Raw genomic sequence first — 27960 nt, 5'->3', positions numbered from 1 at the left:
GATTAAATGCGACAAAGGAAATAATCAGCTTTGTGTAGCAGTTCCTTGGTTCCTTTGGATCTGGGATTCTTTCCTATCTAAGACTTCTTAGTTGCCTTGGGGCTTTTGTTGTTCTTGTTTTTCAGTGTTGTGGGGACAGGCACTGCTTGAGCTTCTGATCAGGCTCTGGAGTTTTGGGCCATGTCGCCACCTGCCTCAGAAAGGGAGCTTTGGAAGTCCCCCGCAGGAGGCAGTTTTTAAAAGAACCCAGCCAGGAAGTCTTACTCTCCCTACCCTTTGATCTGGAGAAGGCTGAAATTTGCACCCCAGTTGTGGCCTCCAAGCCTTCAACTGTGGAGTTTCCAGTTACAAACACTTGGTGGCATCCCAGGTGTGAGGGTGAGGAGGTTTATTGTGGCAACAGTTCCCAGCAACTGCCCCAATGCCCAAGCGATGCCTTCTGCTGAGCCTGTGCAGATGGAAGGTGGGAGGGGCGAGACGCTCAGGGGCGCAAGGAGAGGCAGCCCTGGACAGGTGGCCGGGGTTCAGGACTGCCGCAACAGTTGGACACACGAAGAACTGGGCCAGAGACACCGCGTCCCGCGTATAGCATGGGTTGTGGACCTTCCCAACCCGTAGAAGAAAAGAGACAATTCCCCGCGCCCAGGAAAGGCTGGCTGGAGGAGAACAAGGTAAAAAGAAAACAAATAACCCGGATAGGAGGCTTATGCCCGTTGTATTGTTTTTTGTTTACCATCCTGTTTGACCTTTGAGGCTTTGCGTCTTCCATGCTTAGGGGTGCCTGTAACTTGCTGGGAAAAAGCCCCTTCCTAACACAGACACACACACACACACACACACACACACACACACACACACACACACACTCACATACCCCTACCCCACCCCTGGACTTCCAGCCCATCTACACTGTGTGAGTTGTTAGAAATGGCACCTTTAACTGCTAGCAATTAACTGCTGGCTCCAACAGGTCTTCATGCTGCTCTGGACCAGCTTTTAAAGTCTGTAGCATGTAATGCTTCTAGAAAAGAGGCTAGAATAAGGCAGAGAGGTGGGTTCCGCCCAGAGGCGTGGCTGGCTGATTCTCAGGAGAATGTGGGAGTGCCTGGGATCTGCTCTATATTGTTGACTTCCGGAAACCCCCTAGGGAGTTACCTAGAGCTGAGAAAGATCTTAAAAGCCATCTGGCTGAATTCTCTAGCTTCACAGAAAAGGACTCTCAGGCCCAGAGAGGTGGGCATCTTGCCAGGAACTGCACAGCTTGTTTGGGAAGAGAGCTGGGGAGAGCATCTAGTTAGCTTCCAAGAGCCTCATTCCAGAGCTCTTTCCACTTTTCGTGTGGGAAAATTTTTAGGGTGGAAGAATTGAGCTAGTGAAGGCAAGCACCAGGGCCATGCTTTCTTTCCATTCTCACCATCATCAAGAGCCCCTTGAGGTCCCTTCCAGGAAGGTGACCCAAGGGTAGGTTTGCCAGTTAGTTGCCATCACTCAACTCAGACCCCATATGTGTCAGAAGAGGATAACTACTCTTTATAGCTCTTTCAATGCCTGGGTGTTTGGAAATATACTGCCTGGCCTTTCTTCTGAGATGCTTCTGCGTGGACTTGAATCTCTCTTCTTTTTAACTGTTTGTACCACCCAGGGCCTTCAGTGAACATGTCACCATATAATTCAGCATCAAAAGCAGGCCACTTTTGAGTTAATAAGTTTTCCTACACAGTCTGACGTCAGCCCGGACCCTCTTCAACAAAGCAGGATAAATGGCCATCCGGCCCGCAGAGCATTTGAGGAGTACTATGCAAACATTGACCCAAGGATGAGTAGGTGCCAGTGTGGACCCCTATTGAGTGTGAGGTCTGTCTGTCCGGCTCTCTCAGAACATTAAAGAGATGAACAAAAGACTAGTGGAGGCAGAGATGCAGGATTAGTAGCTGGTGCACTCAGAGATGCCTGCCCTCAGCATGCCCATCTTGAAACATGTTTTCTGCTCTTCATCGGAGCACTCTCTGCACCTGCAACCGCTTGCCCAGTCTTTCTGCTTCTTTATGGCCATTCTGACCACTCGACAGGACACAAGGCTACCTATCTTCCAGAGGAAAACCTTCTGTAGCATGCAGATCTCTTTACAGATTGGTCCCAATCCTTCCACTTTACTGCAATGCAAGGAAAATACAAATCTTCACAACTGCACCAATAAACAATACCATGATAAATGGAGAAAAATGGGAGGTGGCAGCAATTTCATTTTATGTGAGTCCACAGTCTGTTCATTGAAGCAGGAGTCAAGAAATGAAATGATATCCTGGTCTCAGCAAGTCTGCTGCAGAATATTTCTTTGAAGGGTTAAAAGGAAAGCTGTCACCTTGAGGGATAAGGTGCACCTGACCCACGCGATGGTATTTTCCATCACCTCATATACATACAAAATCTGGATAATGAAGACTGAATAGTTGATGCCTTTGAGTTATGATGTTGGCAAAGAATATTGAATACATCTTTAGACTGCTAGGATAATGCGCCACGCTGTCATGAAACAAGTCCAGGTAGAACGTGCCATGCGGTTGAGAATGGAGACTTTGTCTCATTACTTTGGACATGTTATCAGGAAGGACCAGTCCCTGGTGAGCATCATGCTTGGTAGAGGGTCTGGAAAAACAAAGACCCTCCAGGAGATGAATTGATAATAGTGGCTACAACAATTAACTCAAGCATAACAATAATTATGAGGGTAGCACAAGCCCAGGCTGTGTTTCATTCTGTTGCCATAAGGTCACTGAGTCAGAACCAACTTATTGGAACCGAACAGCATAGCAACTTTGTCTCGTGTTATCATCTCTTCTAGTTCCAATGTCCTCACCACAGACTCGGTTTGGCCAAACTAAGTGTGTGTTCAGTTCCTAGAGGCTTCTTCACACCAACACACCTCTACTGTCTATATCCCCTTCTTCTAGAGTGCCCTACCCTGTTTGTCTAAGGACTGTGTCCTTGAACACTAGTGGTGTTACTCGATTATCATGTGATTCATGTTTCTTTAAAGGTCCTTCTATGTAGGTTTATGAGCTTGTTGAATACCGTTGAACTCCCTTCGCCAGGAGTGTCAAGTTGACATAAAATCATCTGACTACCACACCTGGCATGCCAAATTTTCCAAAAGCCTGCAAGGATTCCTGGGTTCCTTCCCAATTTTCCTGATTAAGTTGGTCCTCTCTTTTCACTTAGAATTTTTGACCAATCTCCTGACTTATCTCCTTGCATCCTCTCTGCCCCACTTACCTCCATTAACCACATGATCCAATTGCTCCACTCCTGGTCTCGAGTGATCTAAAATGAAATCTGATCATGCCAGTTCTTTGTTGAAGAACATCACCAACCCATTAGCAAAGCCCATGAACCAGTGGCCAAGAATGTGACTCATTAGATTTGATTTCTGGACTCATGACTTATTGGTTCGGGTGAGCTCGATCAAATTCATTAAGCTCCCTCTACCTAAGTGTACTATCTGTAAAGACAATACTATTTATTTTAGAGTTGATGTGATAAGTAAATAAAGTCAATTACCATAAAGTGCTCATAACAATATCATAAACAAAATAAGTGTTTAAAACTGATTAATACAAAGTATAATGTATTACATATACTAGAAAATGGTGTTAAAATATTATTATAAGACCCTATCTGTGTTTCTCTCAGTGAAATGCACCGCCCCCAGAGGCCCTTGAATGATCCAGGGTGGTTACAAAAGCAGACAGCTACACTTCAGCTGTTCAAAACCACCAGCTCTGTTCTGAGTGAATAAGATGAGGCTTTCAACTCCTGTTAAGAGTCACAACCTTGTAAACCCACAGGAGCAGTTCTGCCCTGTCCTATAGGGTGACTATGAGTCAAAATAGACTCAACAGCAGTGAGTTTAGTTTTGGATTTTGATCTCCAGTGTTTACTGCATGCCTTGAATACATCTTGAATGACTCCATGTTCCTTCCCCAGATTCCTTAATGTCACCTTGGCTCCTAGGAGTATAACTAGGAGAGTCAGCAAGATGAAAATTCCATATCAACACAACCTAAACATAGACTCAGAATTGACCCAGGCATATATAGTCTGCCCCCATCCAAGCACTTATGTTTGGAAACGTGTTCTGGAAAACAATCTGAATATTATTGTCATTAATTAAATACTCTATAGTCATCAACATGATCATGCTTCACCCCCTGCATTAATTCATTAGTCTCTCAAAGCAGCGCACTGCTTCTCAGCATTCAACAATGTCTTTAAAGCAAAATGAGCATGTTTGCTTTGCAAAATGTTTGTGTCTTGTAGCTGAACCCCCTTAAAATGGGCAAACTTCTTGGGACCAGTCAACGAACGTTTTAATCACTTTCACCTGACTCTAAATATTAAGAAGGGAATGAGAAGCTTTTCTTCATTGAGGAAATGCCCTTTTACTATATGAATAGCCCAGAGCTATTTGTGTGTTAAGAGAAGGAGGCTAGATTGGATAAAAAGATCCCCAAAGATCCTTTAGAATTTTACCTAATATTTGATATTCTTGTGTATTCTGTTAAGAGCCTAAATTAGTCAAGTAGCCTAAATTACTTCCAAAATCCAATTTTGAAAAGGACTGGATTTTGGAAGGTTGTCCTATGTTGCCATGCCTATTAGAAGTAAACTTGAAAAGAATTTTAAAAAAGTAGGATTGAAAACAAATCATCAGCGGGCAAGTCAAAAGGCATTGCTATGAAATCCTCATTAGGTGCCATCGAATTGGTTCCAACTCATAGCACTCTATGTAAAACAGAATGAAAGCTTCATTAAACAAACGTATCAAGCTGTGAAGTCATTGTTCCTCAACTTAGCCACGATCTAGGTCTAAGAACTTCTGAAGGCACCATTTCCATCTTTCTACCCCTCCCACTAAGAATGCTGTCCTCTTTGATTTCCTCTACGTTAAATTACCAGTTCGAGAATGCTCGAGGGACTCAAATTATGCACCTTTGAGTTGTTCTTTGACTTGGGAACCAAAAAGAAGCCTGAAAGGTCAAGATCAAGGCTGTACGGAGGACAGAGTAAGGTTTTCCAGTCAAGAGTGAAACGGGAATGTTGTTGGGATAGGAAAAATTCCTTGGCACAACTTTCTTGGTCATTTTCACTATGATGCAGTTTCTCCATTTACTTAAAACCTCTTGCTGATAAGCCCCCATGATTCTTGGTCCTCCAACTTTCAAGAAACTCTATCAAGATTACCAGGAGGGAATTAAAGGAAAAAACAAGTCACCATGGCCTTCCAGCCTTGAATTTAACGGAGCCAGTAGGAGCCCTGTTGGTGTAGTGATGACTCATTGGACTGCTGACTGCAAAGTCAGCAGTTCCAAACCACCAGCCGCTCCATGGGAGAACAATGGGGCTTTCTACTCCCATAAAGAGTTGCAGTCTCAGAAACCCACAGGGAGCAGTTCTGCCCTGAGCTATAGAGTCAGCATCAACTGGATGACAGTGAGAGTAGCTCCCTCGGGAAGTCACTCGTTTGATTGAACCCCTTTTGAAGGCACCCTAATAAGACTGAGACACGCATATTTTAGAGAGAACTTGTCTATAGCCCTGCACTGTTGGTAGAGCCATGTTTAAACACATTCAGTTTGGCCTAAACCTATGCATGTAAGAACTAGAGCCCTGATAGCAATATTTTTTTGATAGATGCCTAAAGACAAATATATTCATAAAGTGTTTCTGCCAGTAATTTGATGTGAGAAAGCTTCAGCACCAAAAAGTCTCCACGAGAGACTCTCTCCAAGCTGTTTGAAGAATGTGTTTCCCCAAAGTTTTAGAACACTTACATAATTCCTCCAGACAGTCCTCCCCCTACCCTTAAAAAAACAACAAAAAAAGTCTGTAGTTAAAAGCAGTACCTTTTTTGGAATGCTGATAATTGGGATTCACAACTTCTCAATTCTGTCTAAAATTGATAAAATGTTATCCCCAAGAGGCTGGGGTATAAAACAAAATTAATGCAAAATGTAAAAACAGATTGAATCTGTACTTCTGCTACAGTGCCATCTCAAGGAAAAAAATAAAATTAAACATTTCCCCCGCCTCTTCTCCCTCAGTATCATTGCTTACATAATGCTGATCAACTTCCTGTGTGAAAACACTAGCTCCGCATGTATAGATCGATCGGGGAAAATAACAACAACCTGTTTTGCCATATCCCCAAGAGACATAGCTCTAATTAATTTGTAAATATTTTAGGTCTTGAGAATATGTCTGTTCTTGAGTCTGTATTATGAGATGGGCTTGAAGAAATCCCCAGACTGTCTTTCACATAGACAAGATTTTAAAGGCAGTTTTCATTTCAAAAGGAAAAAAAAAAAACCACCTTATATTCCGGATCTGGATATTGAAGGTTCATGCAATTTGTCTGATGTGAGAAGATGAGGAATGCTCTGCAAGTATTTTAATTGTATTCATTATCAGTGCTCAAAGGCAGGCCTTTGATAAGTAAGGACACGGGTCAAGGTCCCTGCTAATGACCGAGTTCCAAACCTACAGAGCTGCAGCTGATGAAACCATTTGAAGCCATTCATACCGTTGTGGTATTTAAATTGATTCTGAAGCAGAGTACACAGAACATCATTGTAAAAAAGCAACCTTTTAGACTGAAAATCTTCAACTTGGATCTCAGCATCTCTAAGCAGTTGTTAAATCATTTACCTTTTTTGGAGAGCCACCAAGACATGTTACATGCCAAAATGAGTCGTCCCCTGATGTAATTTTGTACATCACTGGATTTATAACATAATGAATATGGCAATACAAAGATCCTACCAAAATGCCTTGGAGTCCATTTTCAATCACCCCAAATGCCTGTGAAAGTTGAACAATGAGTATAGAAGACCAGAGAAGAATGAACACATTTGAATGATGGTGTTGGTGAAGAATTTTGAAAGTTCCATGAACTGCAAGAACAAACCTAACTTATCGGTCTTGGAAGAAGTACAGCCAGAAAGCAACACTTAGAAGTGAAGATGGTAAGACTTGTTGGGCCTCACATACTTTGGACGTGTCATTAGAAAAGACCAGTCCCTGGAAAAGAGCACATTCAAGTACAAGGGCAGTGCAAAAGAGGATCACCCTTGACAAGATGGATTGTTGGGATGTGGCAGGACTGGGCAGTATTTCATTCTGTCGTACAAAGGGTCACTTTGAGATGGAAATGACGCTGGAGCACCTAACAACCACCATTTACTTGGAAAGAGGATAAAGAACGTTAAATCTGATTTACATCTCTACCTTTACCACGAAACATGTGACCCTAAAGCACAAATGTCAGACCAGTCTTCTTTGTTGTCTCTAAAGGCTGTGCCTGTCTTTCCCTCAAACCCCACATTGCTGGGGCAGTAGCTGTGTCTTTGATGAAAGACAGCGGGCGAATAAGAAAAGCAACCATGAACCCCTAAGTGAAGAACTGGAAACTATGGAAGAGGAGAAGTCTCTTCCAGAGAAGGCCATCATTCTTGGTAAAGCAGCAGAGAAGTCCATCATTCTCACCAGAGAAGGCCATCATTCTTGGTAAAGCAGCAGCCTTGGCGAAAAGGAGGAAAGCCCTGGGCAAGATGGAGGGACACAGTGGCTGCAACGATGGGCTCAAACACATGAGCCACTGTAAGGATGGCACGGGACCGGGCAGTGTTCCACTCTGTTCTGCTTAGGGTTGCTAGGATTGGGGACCAACTCAGCAGCCCCTAACATCACAGATGAGTTCCTCTCACTCACTGCCATCGAGGCAATTCTAACTCATAGTGACCCTAGAGGACAGGGTGGAGCTGTCCCTGTGAGTTTCTGAGACTAACTCTTTATGGAGTAGAGGCCCATCTTGACTCCATGAGTCCCTAGTGGTGCAAGTCAAGTGCTCAGCTGTGTTGGCATCCGTGAAACGGCATCCTGAAAGAGATCAACAGCTCTGCTCTGACACACATGGAGGTCTACTCTGCAGAAACTATTTTTTTCTGATCTTTCTTGAAAGACACACACACACACACACACACACACACACACACACACACACACACCTAGATCCATTTTCCCTCAATTCAAACTTCCTTTTACTCCTTACCCACTTGACACTTGATAGTCAAGACCCAAGTCAAGCATCTTCTCCTCTTTAGCACCCTTTCTTACTCCCAGGAAGATACCAAATGGTTGCACCCTGTCACAGAGCACAACAGTTAGAGGATTAAGTCCTGAGAGTCCAGGGGAGAAAGAAAGCATCTCTAGAGGGAAAGAGAGAAAAAAAATCAATACATACAGAAAGAATAGCTAGAAGGCCAATAGTCAGTAGTCTCTTTTCATGAGTGCTGAGGAAGCTTTCCACAGCATGTGTGCCTTTGACAGATAGAGGAGACTGATAAAAGCATCCAGAGTAAACGCTGGCTTCTATGGAAATGAGAAGGAGGAAACTTGCAAGCCAAGCAATGGAAGAATGGTCAGCACTGATGGAGAGGAGGAACTAGTTAGAGGGAATGAGAGAAATGTTTACCTGGAGATAGATAGCTATATCTTACTCTCAAATGATATATTTTCAAATAGAATTCATTTAATTTATCACAACCATTTTTCTTCTTTTGTTGTGAAACAGGGACATTTGATCATGGGTAGGCACCTTTGACACTTTTTATTTGTTCTCTCCTATTTAAGAGGAATAGAATTATACTTTAAAGACTTAGACACCTTCCTAAGGTAATGGTGTTAGGTACTGTTGAGTCGGACCCATCTGTAGTGGCTCTATATACAAGAGAAGCAAACCCTGCCCACCCCTGTGCCATCCTCACAATCATGTCTGTTTGAGCCCATTGTTACAGCAAACGATTTCAATCCATCTGGTGGAAGATCTTCCTCTTCACTGATGCTCTACTGGTGACAGAGATTTAAAGTCTGGGAAACCCACAGGGCAGTCCAACTTTGTCTTTCAGAGCACTGTGAGTCAGAATCAACTGGTGGCTGTAGTTTTGCATTTGTTTACTTTACCACGCATGATGCCCTTTTCCAGCTATTGGTTATTAATAAGCATTCTTTCTCTATAAAATCCACTTTATTTTATTTTAAAATACCTCATATGTAGTATAGATGTTATCCATTGAAAGTTTTCAATTTAGAACCCACAATCCAATCTAATTTTACACATTTTAACTTTCCCTAAAAGTAACTACAGGGATTCATGGTGTCTCCAAGGTTGAGCACTTGGCTGCTATAGAAAAGTCAGCAGTTTAAGCCCACTGATGGCGCCATGGGAGAAAGACTTGGTGACTGTCTGGCCGTAATGACAATAGCCTTGACAACTATAGGGCAATTCTACTTTGTCCAATAGGGCTCTAATAAGTGGGAATCAGCTGGACAGTAATGGATTTTTGGATGGAAAAGAAATTGTATACTATAATAAGAAACTATAAGTTATATAGTTCATCTATACATTATCTCCATTGCTCCCCAGTCCCAACCCACCTGTCATAGAGACCTTGTAAGACAGTCCTAACCCACCTGTCATAGAGACCTTGTAAGACAGTCCTAACCCACCTGTCATAGAGACCTTGTAAGACAGTCCTAATCCACCTGTCATAGTGACCTAGTAAGATAGTCCTAACCCACCTGTCATAGTGACCTTGTAAGACAGAATAGAACCACTACTTTGGGTGTCTGAGATATTAAGTATTTGGGGGAACCGGTGACCTCATCTCTCTCCCTTGAAGAGACCGGTAAATTAGGACAGCCTACTTGGTAATGAAAAGTCCAGTGTCTTCCCAGGGCTCCCCGAACACTGCCTGAAAGCAGCACAATCTATTCTCCTACTGTTGTGGAAGTCAGAAGACCAGAACCAGTTTTCCTGGCTAAAGTCAGTGTTGTCTAGGCTGATTAGTTGAGGAGGTTCTGAGAAGATCTTTCTCCTTGCCTTTTCACAGCTCCTAGAGCTGCATTCAGGAGCCTTGGTGGAACAGTGTGTTAAGCATTGGGCTTCTGACTGGTAGGTGGGCAGTTTGAATCTACTTGTTGCTCACAAGAAGAAAGATGAGGCAATTTGCTTCTATGAAGACCAATAGTCTCAGAATCCCTATGCAGCAGTTCCACCCTGTCCTGGAGGGCAGTTTACGAGTCAGAATCTTTTTCAAGGAAGTGGGTTACAACCCATTCCTCTCATTTTTTAGCTCTTGGCCTCTGCCTTGATCTTCAAAGCCTGCTAATAGCAACCTAGCATCTTTAGCTAGGTCTCTCCTCTCATTGTCACACTGCCTTTTCCTCTTCTGCAATCCCATCCCCCTTCTTAACTCCTTCATGTATATACATTTGTGATTGCTTCTAGGCCCTCCAGGATTATCCCTGCATACTCCCGGATTATCCTGTCACCTCAGGAATCTTAACTTAATCTCTCTCATCTGCAAAGTACCCTCTACAGCTTCTGTGATAACATGCACTATGTAAATGATACAGCTTTGATTGTTTAAAGTGGAGAGGACTTGGGGCACTTGCTGATGAATACCAAAGATTGTAGTTTTAGGAAGACAAAAATACTCCCAACTGGACAATGAAACATAATAAATGGAGAAAAGATTATAGTTGTAAAGGATTTTGTCTTACTTGGATCCACAATCAATGCTCATGGAAGCAGCTGTCAAGATATCAAAAGCTGCATTGCATTAGGTCAATCTGCTGCCCAAGACTTCTTTAGGGTATTGAAGAGCAAGGTTGTCACTTTGAGGACCAAGGTGCACCTGACCCAATCCATGGTATTCTCCATTGCATCCTATGCATATGAAAGTTGAACACTGAATAAGGAAAACCGTAGATTGAAGTATTGATGTATGTGAATTGTGGTGCTAAAGAAGAATACTGAAAGTATCTTGAACTGAAAGAAGGACAATCAAATCTGTGTTGGAAGAAGTAAGCCCAGACTTCTCCTGTATTAGTCTGGGTACATTAAAGAAACAAATCCACAGAAAACTCATGTATAAGAAGTTTATATACAGGTTAAGTGCACATCAAGAAAACATCCCAACCCAGTGCTGCCCAAGCCCACACATCCAACATTAACCCATATGTGCAACACCAATCCACAAAATCCTCCTCCATCTCACAAAACACACATTATGATGCTGAATGCAGGAGGAAAGCCAAATTAGTGAATGTGTACGCATTTCAACACTGGCAGGGGGCTCCACACGGCTGCTCCATCACCCAGGGCTGCATGCACCCAGGGCTGCGTCAGGGTAGGTCCATGTGACTTCTCCTTGGGGATGTCTTGCAGGAAGTGACCCTTGCCAGCTGAAGAATGGAACTGGCTAAGGCAACTGTACCCTGGTCCAACTATCACAAAGCAAGAGACCCTAAAACTATAAAGGCAAGCCTCACTGAGCCATTTATCCCTCCACCCTTCAATTAACCCCACATGTGTTTATCAGCCAGGTTGGCACAATAAACGAACTAACTCAGCTCCTCGGAGGCTAGGATGGCAAGGATTTATCTTATATGTTTTGGGTGTATTTTTAGGAGAGAACAGTCCTTAGAGAAGAGCATCATGCTTGATAAAGTGGAGGGGCGGTGAAAATGAGGAAGGTCCTTGATGAAATGGATTGACACAGTGACTGCATCATTGGGCTCGGGCATAGGAACAATGATAAGAATGGCACACATCCGTTCAGTGTTCTGTTGTGCATGTAGGGCCACTATGTGTTGGAGCCGACTTGATGGCACCTACAGTAACAACCACCATTTGGACAGAATGGAAACGATCTTTGGCATTTCCAAGACTATAAATCTTTACAGGAGCAGGCAGTTTCATCTTCCTCCCACAGAGCAGCTGGTGGATTTAAAGCACCAACCTTGGATTAGCAGCCTAATGCTTAACGCAGAGCATCACTAGGGCACCTTAATGATACCTTAACTCAAGAACCCAAACTCACTACCACTGAGTTGATTTAAAGCACCAACCTTGGATCAGCAGCCTAATGCTTAACACAGAGCATCACTAGGGCACCTTAATGATACCTTAACTACCACTGAGTTGATTCTGACGCATAGTGACTATAGGGCAGAGTAGAGTTGCCCCTGTGGGTTTCCCGAGACTGTGACCCTTTATGGGAGAGTAGAAAGCCCCCTCCAGAGGAGCATGGTGTTTTCAAACTGCCAGCCTTATGGTTAGCAGTCCAACAGGGAAGCAACCCCTGGTGCAGTCCAACCACGACACCACCAGGCCTCCGTAGGGCCCTTTAATCAGCCTGCCACAGAAAGCTAAGTACTCACAGAGCACCCTCTACAACATTGCTTCCATTTCCCCGGGAACACTTTTCTGAGAAATCTCTCCTCTGACAGAGCCCTTCCCTTCCATAGGCTGATGCTGGTCAGACTCACCCAGAGAACGACTGTAGCCCCCAGAAGAAAGCTGCAGAGCCCACGGACACTGTGCCTGGTACAGAAGAGGAGGCCCAGCAGGCCCAGATGGGGAGTTTACCTGGAACCATTCCAGAAAGCTCCCCATCTCCAAGTGAAAGAAATGGAAGAGTACCTCCAGGTAAAAAGTCCTCATTCTAGTTGATCTCCACTCTGATTTATAAAGATCTGCTTTGTGGGCGATGAAACACTAAAGCACCAGGCCTTTGTCTCAGAGCTGATAGAAGTTAACCTTTGCCTTTTGTTAGGTGAGTAAATAAGGCTAACCATTAACTTCTTGTTGAGGAGATCATTAAGAACCAGTGTGTGTGTGTGTGTGTGTGTGTGTGTGTGTGTGTGTGTGTATTTTCAACAAAGAGTCTGGAGTATCAGAAAAGGTTTTAGGAATAAGAATAGTCTAAATGGAAAAAAGAAACCTGTTGCATTCTGGTTGGCTTTGACCCTGGTGACCTTACTTGCCTTGGAGCAGAACTGTGTTCCAGATGGTCTTCAATGGCACACTTTTCTTTTGCTTTTTGTCCTTTCTTATTAAAAGATCATTTTATTAGGGGCTCTTACAACTTTTGTTACAATCCATACATCAATTAGATCAAGCGTGTTTGTACATATGTTGCCATCATTCTTTTCCAGACATTTACTTTCTATTGAGCCCTTGGTATCAGCTCTTTCCTTCCTCTTGCCCCCGCACCCTCATAACCCCTTGATAAATTATTATTATTTAATATCTTATACCCACCACCGTCTCCCTTCCCCCACAGTTTCTGCTGTTCATTCCCGTGTGTGTGGAGGCGGTGGGGGTGGATATATGTCAATCATTGCAATCGGCTCCCTGTTCCTCTCCTCTTCCCCCCCTTCCCCCTTCCCCCTACCCTTCTGGTACTGCTATTCCCATTCCTGTTCCATATTTTTCTTACATTCTATATCATTGGGTAAATTATTGATGTTATCAAATGTAATGGCCTTATACCCCAGGGAGATGATTGACAGTGTTGTTACTTTGTTTTTTTGTTATTCTGCCTTTTGATTGTTTTTGTTTCTGTTTTTATTCTTTTTTATCATTTTATTGGGGGCTTGTATATCTCTTATCACAATTAATACATACATCCATTGTGTCATGCACATTTGTACATATGTTGCCATCATTATTCTCAAAACATTCTCTTTCTACTTGAGCCCTTGGTATCAGCTCCTCAATTTTTCTTCTCCCAATCCACTACCCCCTCCCCCATGTACCCTTGATAATTTATAACTTGTTATTTTTTTGTCATGTCTTACACCATCCGACGTCTCCCTTCACCCACTTCTCTGCTGTCTGTCCCCCAGGGAGGAGGTCATATGTAGATCCTTGTAATCTGTTCCCCCTTTCTCCCTCACCTTCCCTCCACCATCCTGGTATTGCCACTCTCACCACTGGTCCTGAAGAGATCATCCATCTTGATTCCCTGTGTTTCCAGTTTCTATCTGTGCCAGTGTACATCCTCCAGTCCAGCCAGATTTGTATGATAGAATTAGGATCAGGATAGTGGGGGGCAGGAAGCATTTCAAGAACTAGAGGAAAATTTTAACAACCAAGTTTGCAGTGCATAATTTAGACCTTACCATTTACACCACACAGGAAAAAGAGGAATAAGCCAAGCTTAGAGTTATTTAAATTCCCACTAGGTTAATACCTACCCAAGGCAAAGTTTTACACATGAAAAAAATCAAAGTTACAACACACTGCTCCCTCTGTCTTTCTGATTGAACACAAAAGAAGCCATTAGGACCTGGTGTGCCACCTAGTGTGCTATTGAAGAACATTTGTGGGTTTCCCTGTGGTGTGTTTCCCTTTCCTTGAGTTACCCCTTGGTGTGGATTTAAGAGATCTTATTTATGAATCTTTTATCCCTCTCTTGGAGGGAGGCGGGGGCTGAACTTAAGAGAACTCAAGGAAAAACTCTGTTTTATTTTTTCGAAGAGGTTTCATTTTATTCCTTTTTTCTGTAGTTTCTCTCTGAAACAAGTTAAGATCAGAAAATAGGTGCATTGATAAATGAAATACTCCCCCCTTCCTTTTTCTCAGTGAGAAAAAAAAATCTCATAACCAGTGGGTTAATATACAAAGAGCACTCCAAAAGTTCATGGAAAAATGGAATTGAAAATAATGTATTTTCCATAAACTTTAAAAATCCTTTGCTTGACATATAATTCATTGCACATAAATATTATGCAATTCAGCACTACAGTCCTATTGGGAAGAATTGTGCAATTATCACCAAATCATTATTAGCACATTCGCCACCCCACCCCACCCCTGTAATCCTTGTTGTTACCAGTCTCCACTGCCATGCCCCTAGAAAATTCTTAATTCTGATACTATCTCTACAGATTTACCTCTCCTGGGCTGGGTTTCATATATATATAACATATACATATTTCATATATATATTTCACACATATATATAAATCCAAAACAAAATCAAGAATTAAATAACAATGACAAAATAAAACAGAGAAAACTTCAATCAAATAGAAAGCAGATAATAGTTTAAAAACACTGAACTTTAAATCAGTCCAAACAGAGATCAAATGATAAGCGATTGCGTTTTAACCTAACCATATCTGCCCTAATAGACTTTGCAGCATTCCCTGTTGATAGCACAGGATCGCCTTCCTGGACTATGGATGGAGGGAATTCACTGGGGACTAATTCCCCTGGGCACCCTGAAAATGGCTTTGGGGCTTCCACAGTCATGCATAGCCTTCTGCCAACCAGGGGTTCAGAATTTAAGCTCTGATACCATTCCTGCCTCAGGATTTGGATTTTATTATGTGCAGTACTTGGATCATGCAGGCTAGTATGCTTTTTCCATGTGGGGTCAATTGATGCCTCACTTAGATGACTGCTTGTTTTTAAGACAAGCCTCTCTCTCTCTCTCTCTCTCTCTCTCTCTCTCTCTCTCTCTCTCTCTCTCTCTCTCTTCTATCTTCCCACCACAATTTCAGGAAAGCTCTCTTTGTACCCCTCCAGGTTAGAAATTTCCATATTAAGCCTCCACCCATTTAATCAGATGGACAGGTTCCTATCAAGATGGCCAGGTGATGATTACAAAGTAAACACCAGCCTATTCCTGAGGACTCTGCATATCATCCTCTCTGAGGAGAAATGCAAAGCTGTGTTGAGCTCAATAAACCAGCCACAACAGTTGTGTAAAGCAGCACTTACAAAACGGCTGCTGGTCTGCTACATTATCTCATTGTGTGGTTTGTAATTGGAGAGGTCTCACTCATTAATGCCGGTATAAAGGCTCTCCTAGACACGGTTTCAGCGTTCACTTTGAGAATCACCAGTAACCATTTAGCTCCCATCACTCTTCTCCAACTCTGATTTGGTCCAAAGACTCTGTTCAGAAAAGGCTTACTTGTGCTTGTGTAGATTTAGCAGATGGTGTCATTGTACACTCAGGGTTGCAGAACTAGAAATCGCTTGGCAACATTGTGCTGTTTATCCTCTGTATACAAAGCATAGAAACCAACTGTAACTCATAAAAGTTACCAGAAGACTCTCGCATTCTTAGCTGTGGTTTAGCTTCATAATTAGTGCCGAGAACCCATGTGGTCTGATACTCAAGTGTATAAGTGTTGTTACAACAAAAAAATTAGTACATAGCAGCACATGAAAGGCTTTTTGTGATGTTAATATGCGGCCTGCTAAGTAAGCCTCGTACACTGTGGTGTGTTTCCTCTGTACGGACTTGAAGAAGGTGAACTTCAAAGGATTACAAAGACTTATAATGAGAACAGATCATTAAGGGGGTTGAAACTAAGGATTTTAATGAGCATTAGGGATGATTTAATTTTAAAACGAGATCCATACAAAAACACACATATTGCAAAATGTGACTGAAAGTGTGGATGCTCTATTAATGAATTGTCTATGGTTGTCCTGCCAACAGCCACAGGCTTGTCCGTTCCTCTTTTAGGACAAGGTCCACACCGCATTCGTATTCATCTAAGACTCCAGGCCCACGAGTAAACACTTGATTTGCAGTTTTTCACCCCCGTGTAAGATTCCTTGTAATGTGACTTGATATCTGCTCTGGGCAGGCCTGCAAAGCGCACATGAAACAAATGCACGTCGCTCAGTGGATGAGAACCTCTGTGAAACCTTCAAAAATCATCCTTGCGTGAAGAGAGACTAAGAAAAGGGGGGATTCTCTTTCCCCTTCCAAGCTGAGAGTTAATATTTAATCTTATGAAGTAAAAGCATCCCTAGAGAAAATAAGAAATGGGTCATGTTGAACTGTAGACATACTAGAAACAAAAGTTTTAGGGGAAAAATAGTTCTGAAATCCAAAAAATGAGTAGAATAGAGTTCCAGTACATGGACACTGTATTTTATCATCACAACTCTCTTCCACTGACTAGTTTTTGACTCATTGTGACCGTATAGGACAGAGTAGAACTGCTATGTTTTGTTCATGGGGCTGTAAATCTTTCCTGGAGCCAAGCCTGATCTCTCCTTGCAGAGCAGCTGCTGGACTCGAACTGCTGACTGTGCAGTTAGCTGCCCAGCGTTTTTAACACACTAGAACCCCAGGGTTCATTTATTTTATAATAGGTACGCAAAAGGAGACTAAGATATCATTAAGTAGTGTGATGAAGGAAGCATCCATTTAATATGTGCATCCATTTTCCTTTCCTCTTTCCTTTTCCTTTGGAAGATCTAGCACCCAATGGCTTGATCAGTAAATCCCAACACCTGGAGAGTCGAGAGCGGCAAAGGTCCTCAGACATCCTGGAGGAGCTCATTGTTCAAGGAATCATACAAAGCCACAGCAAAGTGTTCAGAAATGGAGAATCATATGATGTCATGGCAAGTAACTTTGCAATACGCTTAACTGACCGTTAAAAGTGGTAATACAATATGACTAATCCCAAGTCGTTCTTTTCAGCATGTGCATTTTAGCGTGACAATGGAGATTACAGTAAACCAGTTTTTCCTTCCATAAGTCTCCCCACCCCAATTGACAATCCCTCACAACTGATTTAGGAGTTGCCCTGATCATGAATGCTTAAAGAATCTAATCACACATTTACCTTTGGTTTTACTAACTGAGGTCCAATAACCTCCTACCATTTAATAACATGTCTGCATTCTTTTAGCAGTTTGTATTGTGATTGGCTAGGAGTCTGGGTGGTTACACGTTGGACTGCGATCCACATGGTCAGCAGTTTGAAACCACCAGCATCTTTGCAGGAGAAAGCCTGGGCTTTCTACTCCAGTAAACAGTTGCCATCTTGGCAACCCACAGGGGGCCACTAAGAGTCAGCATTGACCTGGTGGCAGCGGCTTTGGGTTTTTAAATTTGATTGCCTAAGCACTGGGCAGACCATATGAAACTAAAGACCCTACTGGGTCAGAAAGCAGCCTTAATACCAAAGCTGAAATGCACGAACTTATGCACAAGGGCTGAGTTTTGGTGCTTCACTGGTAGATGTCTTGCTTCCCTTGCAGAGACCTGGGTTCCATCCTCAGCTAATGGACTTGGCAGGTGGCAGCAGCCATCTGTATGTCTGCCAGTGGATGCTGCTGGGCTGTTGCCAGATGCTGAACACGTTTTGATCAGTGCTTCTAGATTAAGACCAACTAGGAAGAAAACCTGTCAATCTGTTTTTTACAATCAGTCAATTAAACCCCACGGACGACGAAAGTCCAACTTTGTCCACAAAGGTACAAACAATCATGGGCCTGGTATAGGAAGAGGCGGCATGTCATTCTGCTGTGAGTGTGCTCACACAGAGCAGGCCCCAATTTGATAGCAGCTAACCACTGCACAGACATCCTCGTGTCAAACCTGAGGAAACAAAGACATGGCAGAAATTGTTTTCCTATTTTTTCCTTTGTTGATTCCTCTTGACTAATTAATCTGTCAATGCTGTTCCCTCACCAGAGTAATAAGTATTACTGGTCACGGCCTACATTTAGAAGTCCACATTTTTTTAGAAAGCTCCGTGTCGAGAAGACAGCATCTTTCACAGTTGTTTGGCTTTCAGTTGGCATGGGTTTGGTTGAGTTCTAAGCCCGAGGCTTGGATAAGTACTCCAAAGTAGCATGGCTTGTTGTTGGGGTTGTGTGCCGCCAAGTTGATTCCAACTCATAGACTCAGCCAACAGGACCGAGCAGAGCAGACCCACAGGGTTGGCAAGCAGGCCGCCATCTCTATGGAAGCAGAGGGCCCCAGCTTTCGCCCTAAGAAAAGCTGGAGGATTTGAACTGTCAGCCTTTCAGTTAGCAGCTACTCTCCTGTAATAGGAGCCACTAGTACCCCCAAAATAAAGTCAGAAAAAAGAAAACGAAGAGATGGAATCACAAAACAAACAATGTAAAGAAAGAAACTGATGTGGTCGAAAGGGAGACCAGAAATGAAACAAAGGCTTTTCATTGATTTTCATTGTGCCATAAAAACATAAAATTGGGAATAAAATAGACTCGGTTTTAAAAAGTGCTTGCCACCTAGACCGAGTCACTTAATGGCGGAGTTCCTTCACTGAATTTAAGCCTCCCACCCCCCTTCCCCCACTGTCTTTGAATCTATTCTGAGTTAGAGGGACCTTTGATAGGGTTGCTAAGACTGTACATCTCTGTGGAAGCACACAGCCTCTTCTTTCTTCATTTGGAGTGGCTGGTGGGTTTGAAATGCCGACCTTGTAGTTAGCAGTCCAACCCCTAATCCCAAGTGGTCTTTTCTTAAGTTTAAGAAAACTAAGTCCTACAGCAACATTTGGAGAAAGGAGGGAATTTTCCCAAATCTTATGAATTTTATCAAGAAGCACCAATAATAGGAGGATAAAGTTCACCTGTGCCTTCAGCTCAACTTCAACTTCTTCCTTCAATACTGCTACCTTCTGATGTGGTTGACCATGGACCGACTCTTTTGGGGGCCGAGACTGTGTATCTTTCCATCTTCTTTGGATGGTTCCTGCTTCAATCCATATTTTGCCCAAAGAACCCTTTATTGTTTCACCTTGAGGTTTCAATTTTTTCCTCAGTTGGTTCAGTTTGAGAAATGCTGAATGTGGTCTTATTTTTTAATTGTCCACATCTTTGCACAGTAACTATAATACTTTGTCCTCCTGAGCCACCCTTAAACTGTCTCTGCTCAACTCTTCCTTCATCGTTTCTTCTTTACTTTCCAGAGCAGGTTTCACAGTTTCTTCTGACATCCATTTTGGTCTTTCCTCTCTTTCTGACCTTTTAGGGATGTTTGGCTTTCTTCAAGTATCATGTTCTTAATGCTATCTCACACCTCTTCTAATCTTCAGCCATTGGTTTCAGCGCGTCAGATCGAGTCTGGAGACAGTCTCTAAATTCAGCTGGGATACACTCTCGGTCCTGTGTTTGCGCTTGTGGGTGGGTTTGAATTTTGTTCATCTTCAAGTTGAACTTGCCTATGAGCAATGGAGGTGTCTGTTCCACAGTTGGTCCTTGACTTTGTCCTGACTGATGATATTGAGCTTCTCTATTACCTCTTTCCACAGATGTTATCCATTTGATTCCATCTGCTGAGGTCTAGGTTGCTGTAAAAGGGGGTTTTGTCAGAGGGAATGAATTACAACATTCAGATGGCAGAGATGGACGGGTGCATACTCAGACCTTGTGATGGCATGCGACAAGGTTAATTAATGAAAGGTAGGCTGTAAAGGAACTCGATCCATTAAACATGAAGGCCACAGGCTTGACTTTCAGTCACATCTTCAAGTGAACCAAAGACTTTTCAGATTAGTAAGAAATGGAATGGTTGCAAGAAGCATACATGGCATATTTGCAAAAGAATTTAAAGGTGATACAATCAGAGAGTTAGCAAAAATGGCACAAATTTTTGTTTGTTTGTTTGTTTGTTGGTGGTGTTTGGCCATGATGTCCCAACAAAAACCAAGCTGACAATAGCCTGGAGGAGCCACACAGCTCTACCTCTGTGTGTTTTACAAATCTGGGGACCTTGAAGAACCCCTGTGCTTGGCTCCCACCTCGGCCTCTTGCCTGGGGCAGGTGCAGGTGGCAGTGATGATGTTGTGAGTTGCCAATTCAATCTGACCAATGGGGACCCTTTGTGGACAGAGTTGAACTGCTCCCTGGGGTTTTCAAGGCTGTAACCTTTTGTAAGCAGATCAACGGGCCTTTCTTCTGAGGGGCCATTGGGTGGCCTAAACCAAACTGTTGGCCTGTAATTAAGCACTGAATGGTGTGAGAGAGTGGTAGGATCCTTGTCTTTCACACAGGAGACATAAATCCCTTTCCAGTTATGGTACCCCACTGCACAGTCACCACCCATCAGCGAAGGCTCAAATGTTGCTGTGATCCTGAAACAAAGAGTCTGATGCCTATGACTTGGGCTGCTAACTCCAATATCAGAAGTTCCAAAGCACCAGCCACTTCTTGGCAAAAGGATGAGTCTTTCTACTCCTGAAAAGATTGATCATCTCAGAAACCTTCAAGGTCAATTATTCTGTGTGCTACAGGGCCACTCTGAGTCAGAATGGACTAGCAGTGATCATTTTTTATTTAAAAAAATGTTTATGATGTTAAGTAGGTTTCAGTGGAGCTTCTAGACTAAGTCAGACTTGAATAAAGGCTGCCAATCTCTTTCTGAAAATCAGACAATCAAAACCCAGCCTGAGTCAAAAGCAGCTAACAGCAGCCTGTTCTAAAACCGGTCTCAGAACTCTTCCCTGTACACCTGGTGTGTGGCATGCTTATGTGCTAAGCTATACCTCAAGCCAAAGAGGCTCCCTCCTGGGTCACTGAGCAATTATGTCTCTCCTTCATTAATTAGTACATACTCTTCCGGGTTTAAAAGATGACAATGATCACTGGAGAACGAAGAGGGGAAACTACATTTAGAATGGGAATACTGGACAGGTGCTATCTTTCACTGTCTAATGTGTAATGTTAATTTTAGAGGTTAAAAAGGCATGACAAAATTGGCTAAAAACAAGAGGCAAGGGAAACAAAAGGGATGGTGGAAAAGGGATGTGAATTTTAGCAGCTAAGAATTCAATCTGACATGTAGACATTGTTTATTCATTGCTATAAAATGTAATACTTTTATTTTATGTCAATAAAACTGTTAAAAATGGGAGGATAAAGGACACAGAGCCATCATGAATCAGAATCAACTCAAGAGCAATGTTTTCTATATGCATATGTGCATTATTTAAATTTATACTTATATGTATATTATTTATCTTCTGGGTTGTGTGGACCTATGTTATGGTTAGGTACAGCGAGTTGAGTCTAACTCCCAGTGACCCCGTGTGACAGATAAAATGCACAGGGTTTCCTAGACTATAATCCAGGGGACCTCAAACGTTTTAAACAGGGGACCAGTTCACTGTCCCTCAGACCAGTTGGAGGGCTGGACTATAGTTTTAAAAAAAACTATGGAGAAATTCCTATGCACACTGCACATATCTTATTTTGAAGTAAAAAAACAAATGGGGCAAAAACACCTGGTGGACCATAGTTTGAGGATGCCTACTATAATCTATAGGGAGCAGCTCACCAGGTATTTGTTTGTTTGTTTGTTTTTGTCATTGTTGTTTGTTTTTTCTGAGAAAACAAAGTCATTGATTTGATTATACAGGATAGAACTGCCCCTGTGGGTTTCATAAAAGCTTGATGGCAGTAGAAAGCAGTCAGACTGATTTTTGTGTTAGCACCCAAGGGATTAATCCTTCACCACCACAGATTTAATGCAGACCTATTTTTGAAAAAGATAAAAACCTGGAGTTCCCTGGAGTCTGTTCTGACACATAGGGACCCTATTGGCCAGAGCAGAACTACCTCTGAGGGTTTCCCAGGTGGTGACTCTTTATAGGAGCAGAAAGCTTTGTCTTTCTCCCTTACCTGGTGGGTTTGAACTGCTGACCTTGGGGTTAGCAGCCCAACTGGTAACCAACTAGAGCACCAGGGCATATGCAGACCTATAGTGTACTTCAATATAAGGGAACTTTAGACAACATCTCTCCCCTGCCTTAGGCCTGCCCTCAGGTCATCTAACCTGGCAGGTGATGAAGCGTGCTGGAAACTGAAGCTCTTAGTCCATCTTCATTCCAGAGGGCCCCACTGTGAGTCTGTCTCCAGAGGTCTGTGAGGTGACATTCTCTTTACTTTTACCATTTGGGTGCTGGGAGGGGACTGTCAACTTCTATGGCCATTCATGCTCTCTGATTGTATGCTTACTCAGAAAGAGTTCAAGTGATTCGTGGCTATTGCTGGTTGCCTCACACCAATCCCACCTCTTAACTTCATAGGGTTTTCAAGTGTGAGCTTTTGCATGTGGTTTGCCTTCCAAGTGACCCCTGCGCAGGTTTTAACTGCCCACCTTTCAGCTTGTCGCCCAGTGCTTCACTGTTTGTGTCATCCAGAGACATACCACGTTCTAAAAGTGGGTTGATTTCCCAGTCTACTTTCGAACAATCTGCGGAAATTTCCAGAGCTAAGCTCTATGTGTGTGTTGGTGTGTACAGACTGTTGTACCTCTCTCTAAAGAGATGTCATCAGTCCGCCTTGAGTCACAGCATTATCTAGCTTAACCAGCTGTTGGCAAGTCATCTCCAGCTCCTGAGGACCCCATGTGTACCAAAGAAGAAGGGGCCGATTTTTCAGAAGTAGATTGTCAGGCCTTTCAGCTGGGGCATCTTAGAATGAATTTGGTTAGCAGTCAAGTATAATAACAGTTTGTAGGGTGTGGGGCTGCTAACCACAAGGTCAGCAGTCCGAAACCACCAGCTGCTCCTCAGGAGAAACAGGAAGCTTCCTACTCCCATAAAGAGTTACAGTCTTAGAAACATAGAGGGACAGTTCTACCCTGTCCTATAGGGTCGCTATGAGTCTGAGTTGGCACGATGGCAATTGGATTTGAGATTGGGATGTTATTCCCAAAGTTAGGTGTGTTTCATGCCAAATACATGTCTCCCAGCATGCGCTGAGTCTTCCTAGCCCAGACTCTGTAAAGCCTCTGTTGATATATTCTCTCTGTGCTCAAAGACTGGTCCCTGCTCCATTCCATTTTTGCTCGGTAACCTTCCCCATGGGATAATTTTTAAGGAAGAGGAAGTCAACTCAGTTAAGACTCAATAATGCCAATCAATGCGCAGCGTGACCTTCTCCAGGAGGTATAAAAGTCACCAAACAGGACTGAAATTGGAATGGGTAGCAATTGCTCCTTTGACTTTTAAAAAGAATCTTTAGCGAAATTATCTAGAGCAGCATTGAGTTTGTCTAGTAACAAAACTGTCACATACATTAAACGCTTCCTCCAGCTGCAACAAAAATACACATCCTGGCCAAAAGGAAGACCACATTAAATCAAGGGAGGAAAGCCAATGGCAGAGCTGCATGTGTGGTAGAATCCCGTTCATGCCCTGACAGATGGATTTGTAATACATATCCATAAGAAGGTGGCCAAAAGTTCATGGGAAAATGGAACGAAAAGATAATTGATTGCTTTGGCTACTAATGTTTGGAAGTCCCCTCAAGTCTGGTTTATTGGGTCTTAGAGATAGTGCATTTTTTACAAACTGAAGGTCGGTGACATGCATCGAGCACGTCTACTGGCGCCATTGTTCCCACCTTACATGCTCCCTCCATTGTCTCTGCAGGTCCCATATTGGTACTTCTTACAATAGCTCAAACATTTTCACAATGCTATAACCCACTTCATAGACTACAGTACATTGTAAATATAATTTTTATATGTACTGCAGAACCCAAACCACCCAGTGAGTCACTTTATGGCAATATTTGTGCTATTGCAGAGATCTGGAACCGCACCCCTCAACAGTGCTGAGGAAGGCCTGTCCTGTGTATGTGTGTGTGTGTATACAGTGTATATACATACTATACATGTATACATGCACATACGTACATACACATGAATCCACTGATCATTCATTTCCTTCCCCACCTTATGGGGGGAAATCCATATGTGTGTATACACATATACATGTATATATATGCATACACACATGCACAAACACATACACATACATACACATATGAGAGGATGTCTGAAGCTGTCTTCCCCCCAAATGGGCAAATCTAGTGCTGGAAAGATCCAGGAGGCCCTCATTAGCAGATACCTACATTTTATCCTGGATTATGGGCTATCATACACATTTTTCACTGCCAGTGAGTACTGAGTGATTTTCTTTGGGGAACCAATGGGCACACACCAAATGCTTCTCAAAGGTTCATGGGGAGGAGTGAGATTGGGGCCAGATGTTTCAACGGAAGCTTAAGGGGGTGAGTTACTTGTGTGTCATTTTAATTTTTCATTATAAATGTGCAGGGGCGGGGCTTCAGAAAGTTCCCATGGAAGTGGCAGCAGAGTTGCCACTTGGGAAGCCTGACTTCTCTCTCCTCCGTGAGACAGAAAACTGTCACAACTCATCTCGATCCCAACCTTAGGGAACATGATAAAATCCAAGGCCAAAAACGCATTGCCAAGGAGTCCATGCCGACTCCCAGCAATCCGATAGGACCGCGTAGAATTGCCGCTATGAGTTTCTGAGCCTGCAATACTTTACAGGAGTAGAAAGCTTGATCCTTCTCCTGCAGACAGCCTGCTGGGCTCTGGCCTTGAACTACCCCTCCACGGCTCATTCACCTGCCTTTCCCACCTCATGCTCATCCTCAAAACGGGTTACACTCTTCATTCAATTCCAGAACATCTTTGCGTACTTGCCAGGCTTTCTATACTGGCCTGTTTTTGAGTGAGCACCTGACAGGCTTTTCTCTCGAGAAATCCATCCCACCATTTCCGGCTTCCCTGTTGTGACTGTCTTTTAAATCTGCCATTGAAAGCCTTGAGATTGTCAATACCCATGGTACATGGTTCATTCTACCCCTCTTCTCTTTCTCCTCTGCCGGTGAATATGTTTGTCTCTGAAGCTGAAATAAGTGTCTTCCTGCAGGTGAACCTGACTGAGAAGCCTCTGAGAAAGCCACCTGCCAGACTGAAGAAACTTAAGATCAAAGGGGAGGTAAGGGACTTCACCTTGAAGGACATCGAAGAGAAGATGCAGGCAGCAGAGGGGCGCCGGAAGGTACGCAAGCTCTCCCTCCTGCTGGGGCTCAGACCCACCTGCTGCCTCATAAAATGGGTCTTCTCAGCAACTCTAGGACAAATTCCAAATATTTATATTAAGAAATTATCTCTAGGCCTTTCATCATGAGGCAGTGGTGGTTTAGTGATAGAATTCTTGCCTTCCGTGCAGGAAAACCAAAAATAAAATGCATTGAGGGCTCATGGTAAATACATAAGACAGGTCAATGCATAGCAACCCTCTAGGACAAGGTAGAACTATTCCTGTGGGTTTATGAGACTGTAACTCTTTACAGAGTAGAAAGCCTCATCTTTCTCATGAGGAGCCGTTTTTGGATTAGAACTATGACTTCATGACTGTCAGCACAAAGCATAACCACTACACTATCAGGAATTCTGGGCAGGAACACATTCTCTGACATACCATCCTCCCTGGCCATTTTAGAAGCCAGAGGTGCATCTGGAGATCATGCCAAGAATGGGGCTCAGCAGCTGGCTCTCTGTTTATGGGAAGAGATGGATTAGGTCGCAGGGAGAGGCTGGGAGCAAGCAGAATTTCCAAAGTCTAAGGGAATGGAAGATCCAAGTTTTCCAGTTCAGGGGATACAGTCCAATACACAACAAAGGCTGTCCCTCGTTGTTGGGTACCTGGCTCCAGGGCAGTAACTCACTGCCATGGAGTCATTCTGCCTCACAGCACCCTATACAGCACCCTGCTCCTGGGATTGCTGAGACTTTGCACCTACATAGCAGCAGCCCCCAACAGCCTCATCTTTCTCCCAAGGAATGGCTGGTGGGTTTGAACGGCTGACTCATTAGGCTGCCCGAGCTTCTTCTCGGCTGTTAGGATGAAGGAGTGTGAGAATCTGATCAGGACAGTGGTTGGAGTATGAATTTAATCAGCTGCTCAAGAAGCAGAAAGGAAAAAGCCTTCCGACAGGGCCTCGGGACTTTGATGTCAAGAACCTCCGGTCATGAGTATGGAGTTTTCACTGTCACTGGAGGCAGAGAGTGTGAATTGAGAGGGGTTCCTGTAGACCATCCCATAATTCCTGAAGCCTAGGCACTCATGGCCAGGGGCCCCGTCAGCGACATAGCCGGGACCCACCCCTCACAGCATTGGGCTGTTAGCCTCTATGACCTGGTGGCATTACTGAGTAACCATAGGACTGCCAACTGCCAGGTCAGCGGTTCAAATCCACCAACTGCTCCTCTGGAGAAGGCTATCCCACACAGGGTAGGTGGGAGCAGATGAGATGGTGGTGTATCCACTTGGAGCAAGGACAAGGAGGTTGGCTCCTGGAGGGTACAGACTCCATCTGCTTTCTTCAATAGTAACTCCTCTATGCATGTCTGTTAAGGGGCTGAATTACAAGCGAGAGAAGCCAGCTGTCAGGCATATTATTGAGGATTTGCATGAAGTGCTTCCAGCTGTCTTTCCTTCTGTGATGTGCTTCTTTTTTTTTTTTCAGACAAAAGAGGAAGAAATAAGGAAACGACTGCGCAGTGAGCGGCTTTTGCCCTCCGACCAATGTTTGGACCCAGTGGAAGAGGGTGGGGGCACCGCTCCCTTTGCCGGGGGACCTCGGACTGTGAGCGCCGCTGGATTGGAGCCATCTGATGTGCAGGGAGGGGAGCCACGGAGGAGGAAGAAGAGCAAGAGTGAGGTCGCCTCGAGAGATTTAAAACACAGTTATGAAGATATGGGGGTCGTGGAGTCAGACATGTCCTACAACCAAGCAGATGACGTATTCTAATAACCCACAGGGACTTAATAAAAAAGACAACCTGATGCAAGGGGCTTAAGTGGAGAGCAAGTGCCTTGAGAGTGATTGGGGCAGGGAATGCATGGATGTGCTTTGTACAGTTGATGTATGTATATGTATGGATTGTGGTAGGAGTTGTTTGAGTCCCTAATGGAATGTAAAAGAAGAAAAGAGAAGGGGGTGATTGGGGCAAGGACTGTACAGATGTGCTTTGTGCAGTTGATGTGTGTATATGTGTGAACTGTGAGGAGAATTGTGTCAGCCCCAATAAATTGTTAAAATAAAAAAAAACAAAAAAAGAAAGTAGGATTTCAAAGGATCATATATTTTCAAAATTCTTTCGACATCTGGCAAAAGAGCTAACTAGCGTGTTTTACTGTATCCAAGTATTTTCTGATAATCGACTTCTGCAGTTTCACTAAATTCTTTAAGCATTTCAACACGCACAGTGTATATATAGAAATAATCTATTTTAATAACAATATTTTCCACATCTACAGGCAACAAATCAGCAGCTGTTTGAATGGCATTATGTATAATGTGTACTGTACAACCAATACCAATAATGTTTTGACTAAGGTTTTAGTTTAATTTATAAAAAATATTATTTGTACCTCTTCTCGCTTTTCCTCCAAAATTTGTGTTCATGTTGTCTGCACAATATGCAATCATTT

General features: G+C 43.3%; 1 protein-coding gene across 1 annotated transcript; it reads left to right on the top strand.

Annotated features, from left to right (window-relative positions):
- Positions 1 to 590: 590 nt before the first annotated feature.
- STMND1 (stathmin domain containing 1) lies at positions 591 to 27277 on the top strand. Its single transcript, XM_075543085.1, has 5 exons — positions 591 to 671; positions 12370 to 12550; positions 17133 to 17284; positions 25390 to 25521; positions 26993 to 27277. The coding sequence occupies exons 1-5, from the start codon at positions 591 to 593 to the stop codon at positions 27275 to 27277; spliced, it is 831 nt and encodes a 276-aa protein (XP_075399200.1).
- The last annotated feature ends 683 nt before the right edge of the window (positions 27278 to 27960 follow it).

This window comes from Tenrec ecaudatus, chromosome 1 (genome assembly GCF_050624435.1).
Source record: "Tenrec ecaudatus isolate mTenEca1 chromosome 1, mTenEca1.hap1, whole genome shotgun sequence".
NCBI classification, from domain to species: domain Eukaryota; kingdom Metazoa; phylum Chordata; class Mammalia; order Afrosoricida; family Tenrecidae; genus Tenrec; species Tenrec ecaudatus.
This window is presented reverse-complemented; position numbering and strand designations above follow the sequence as displayed.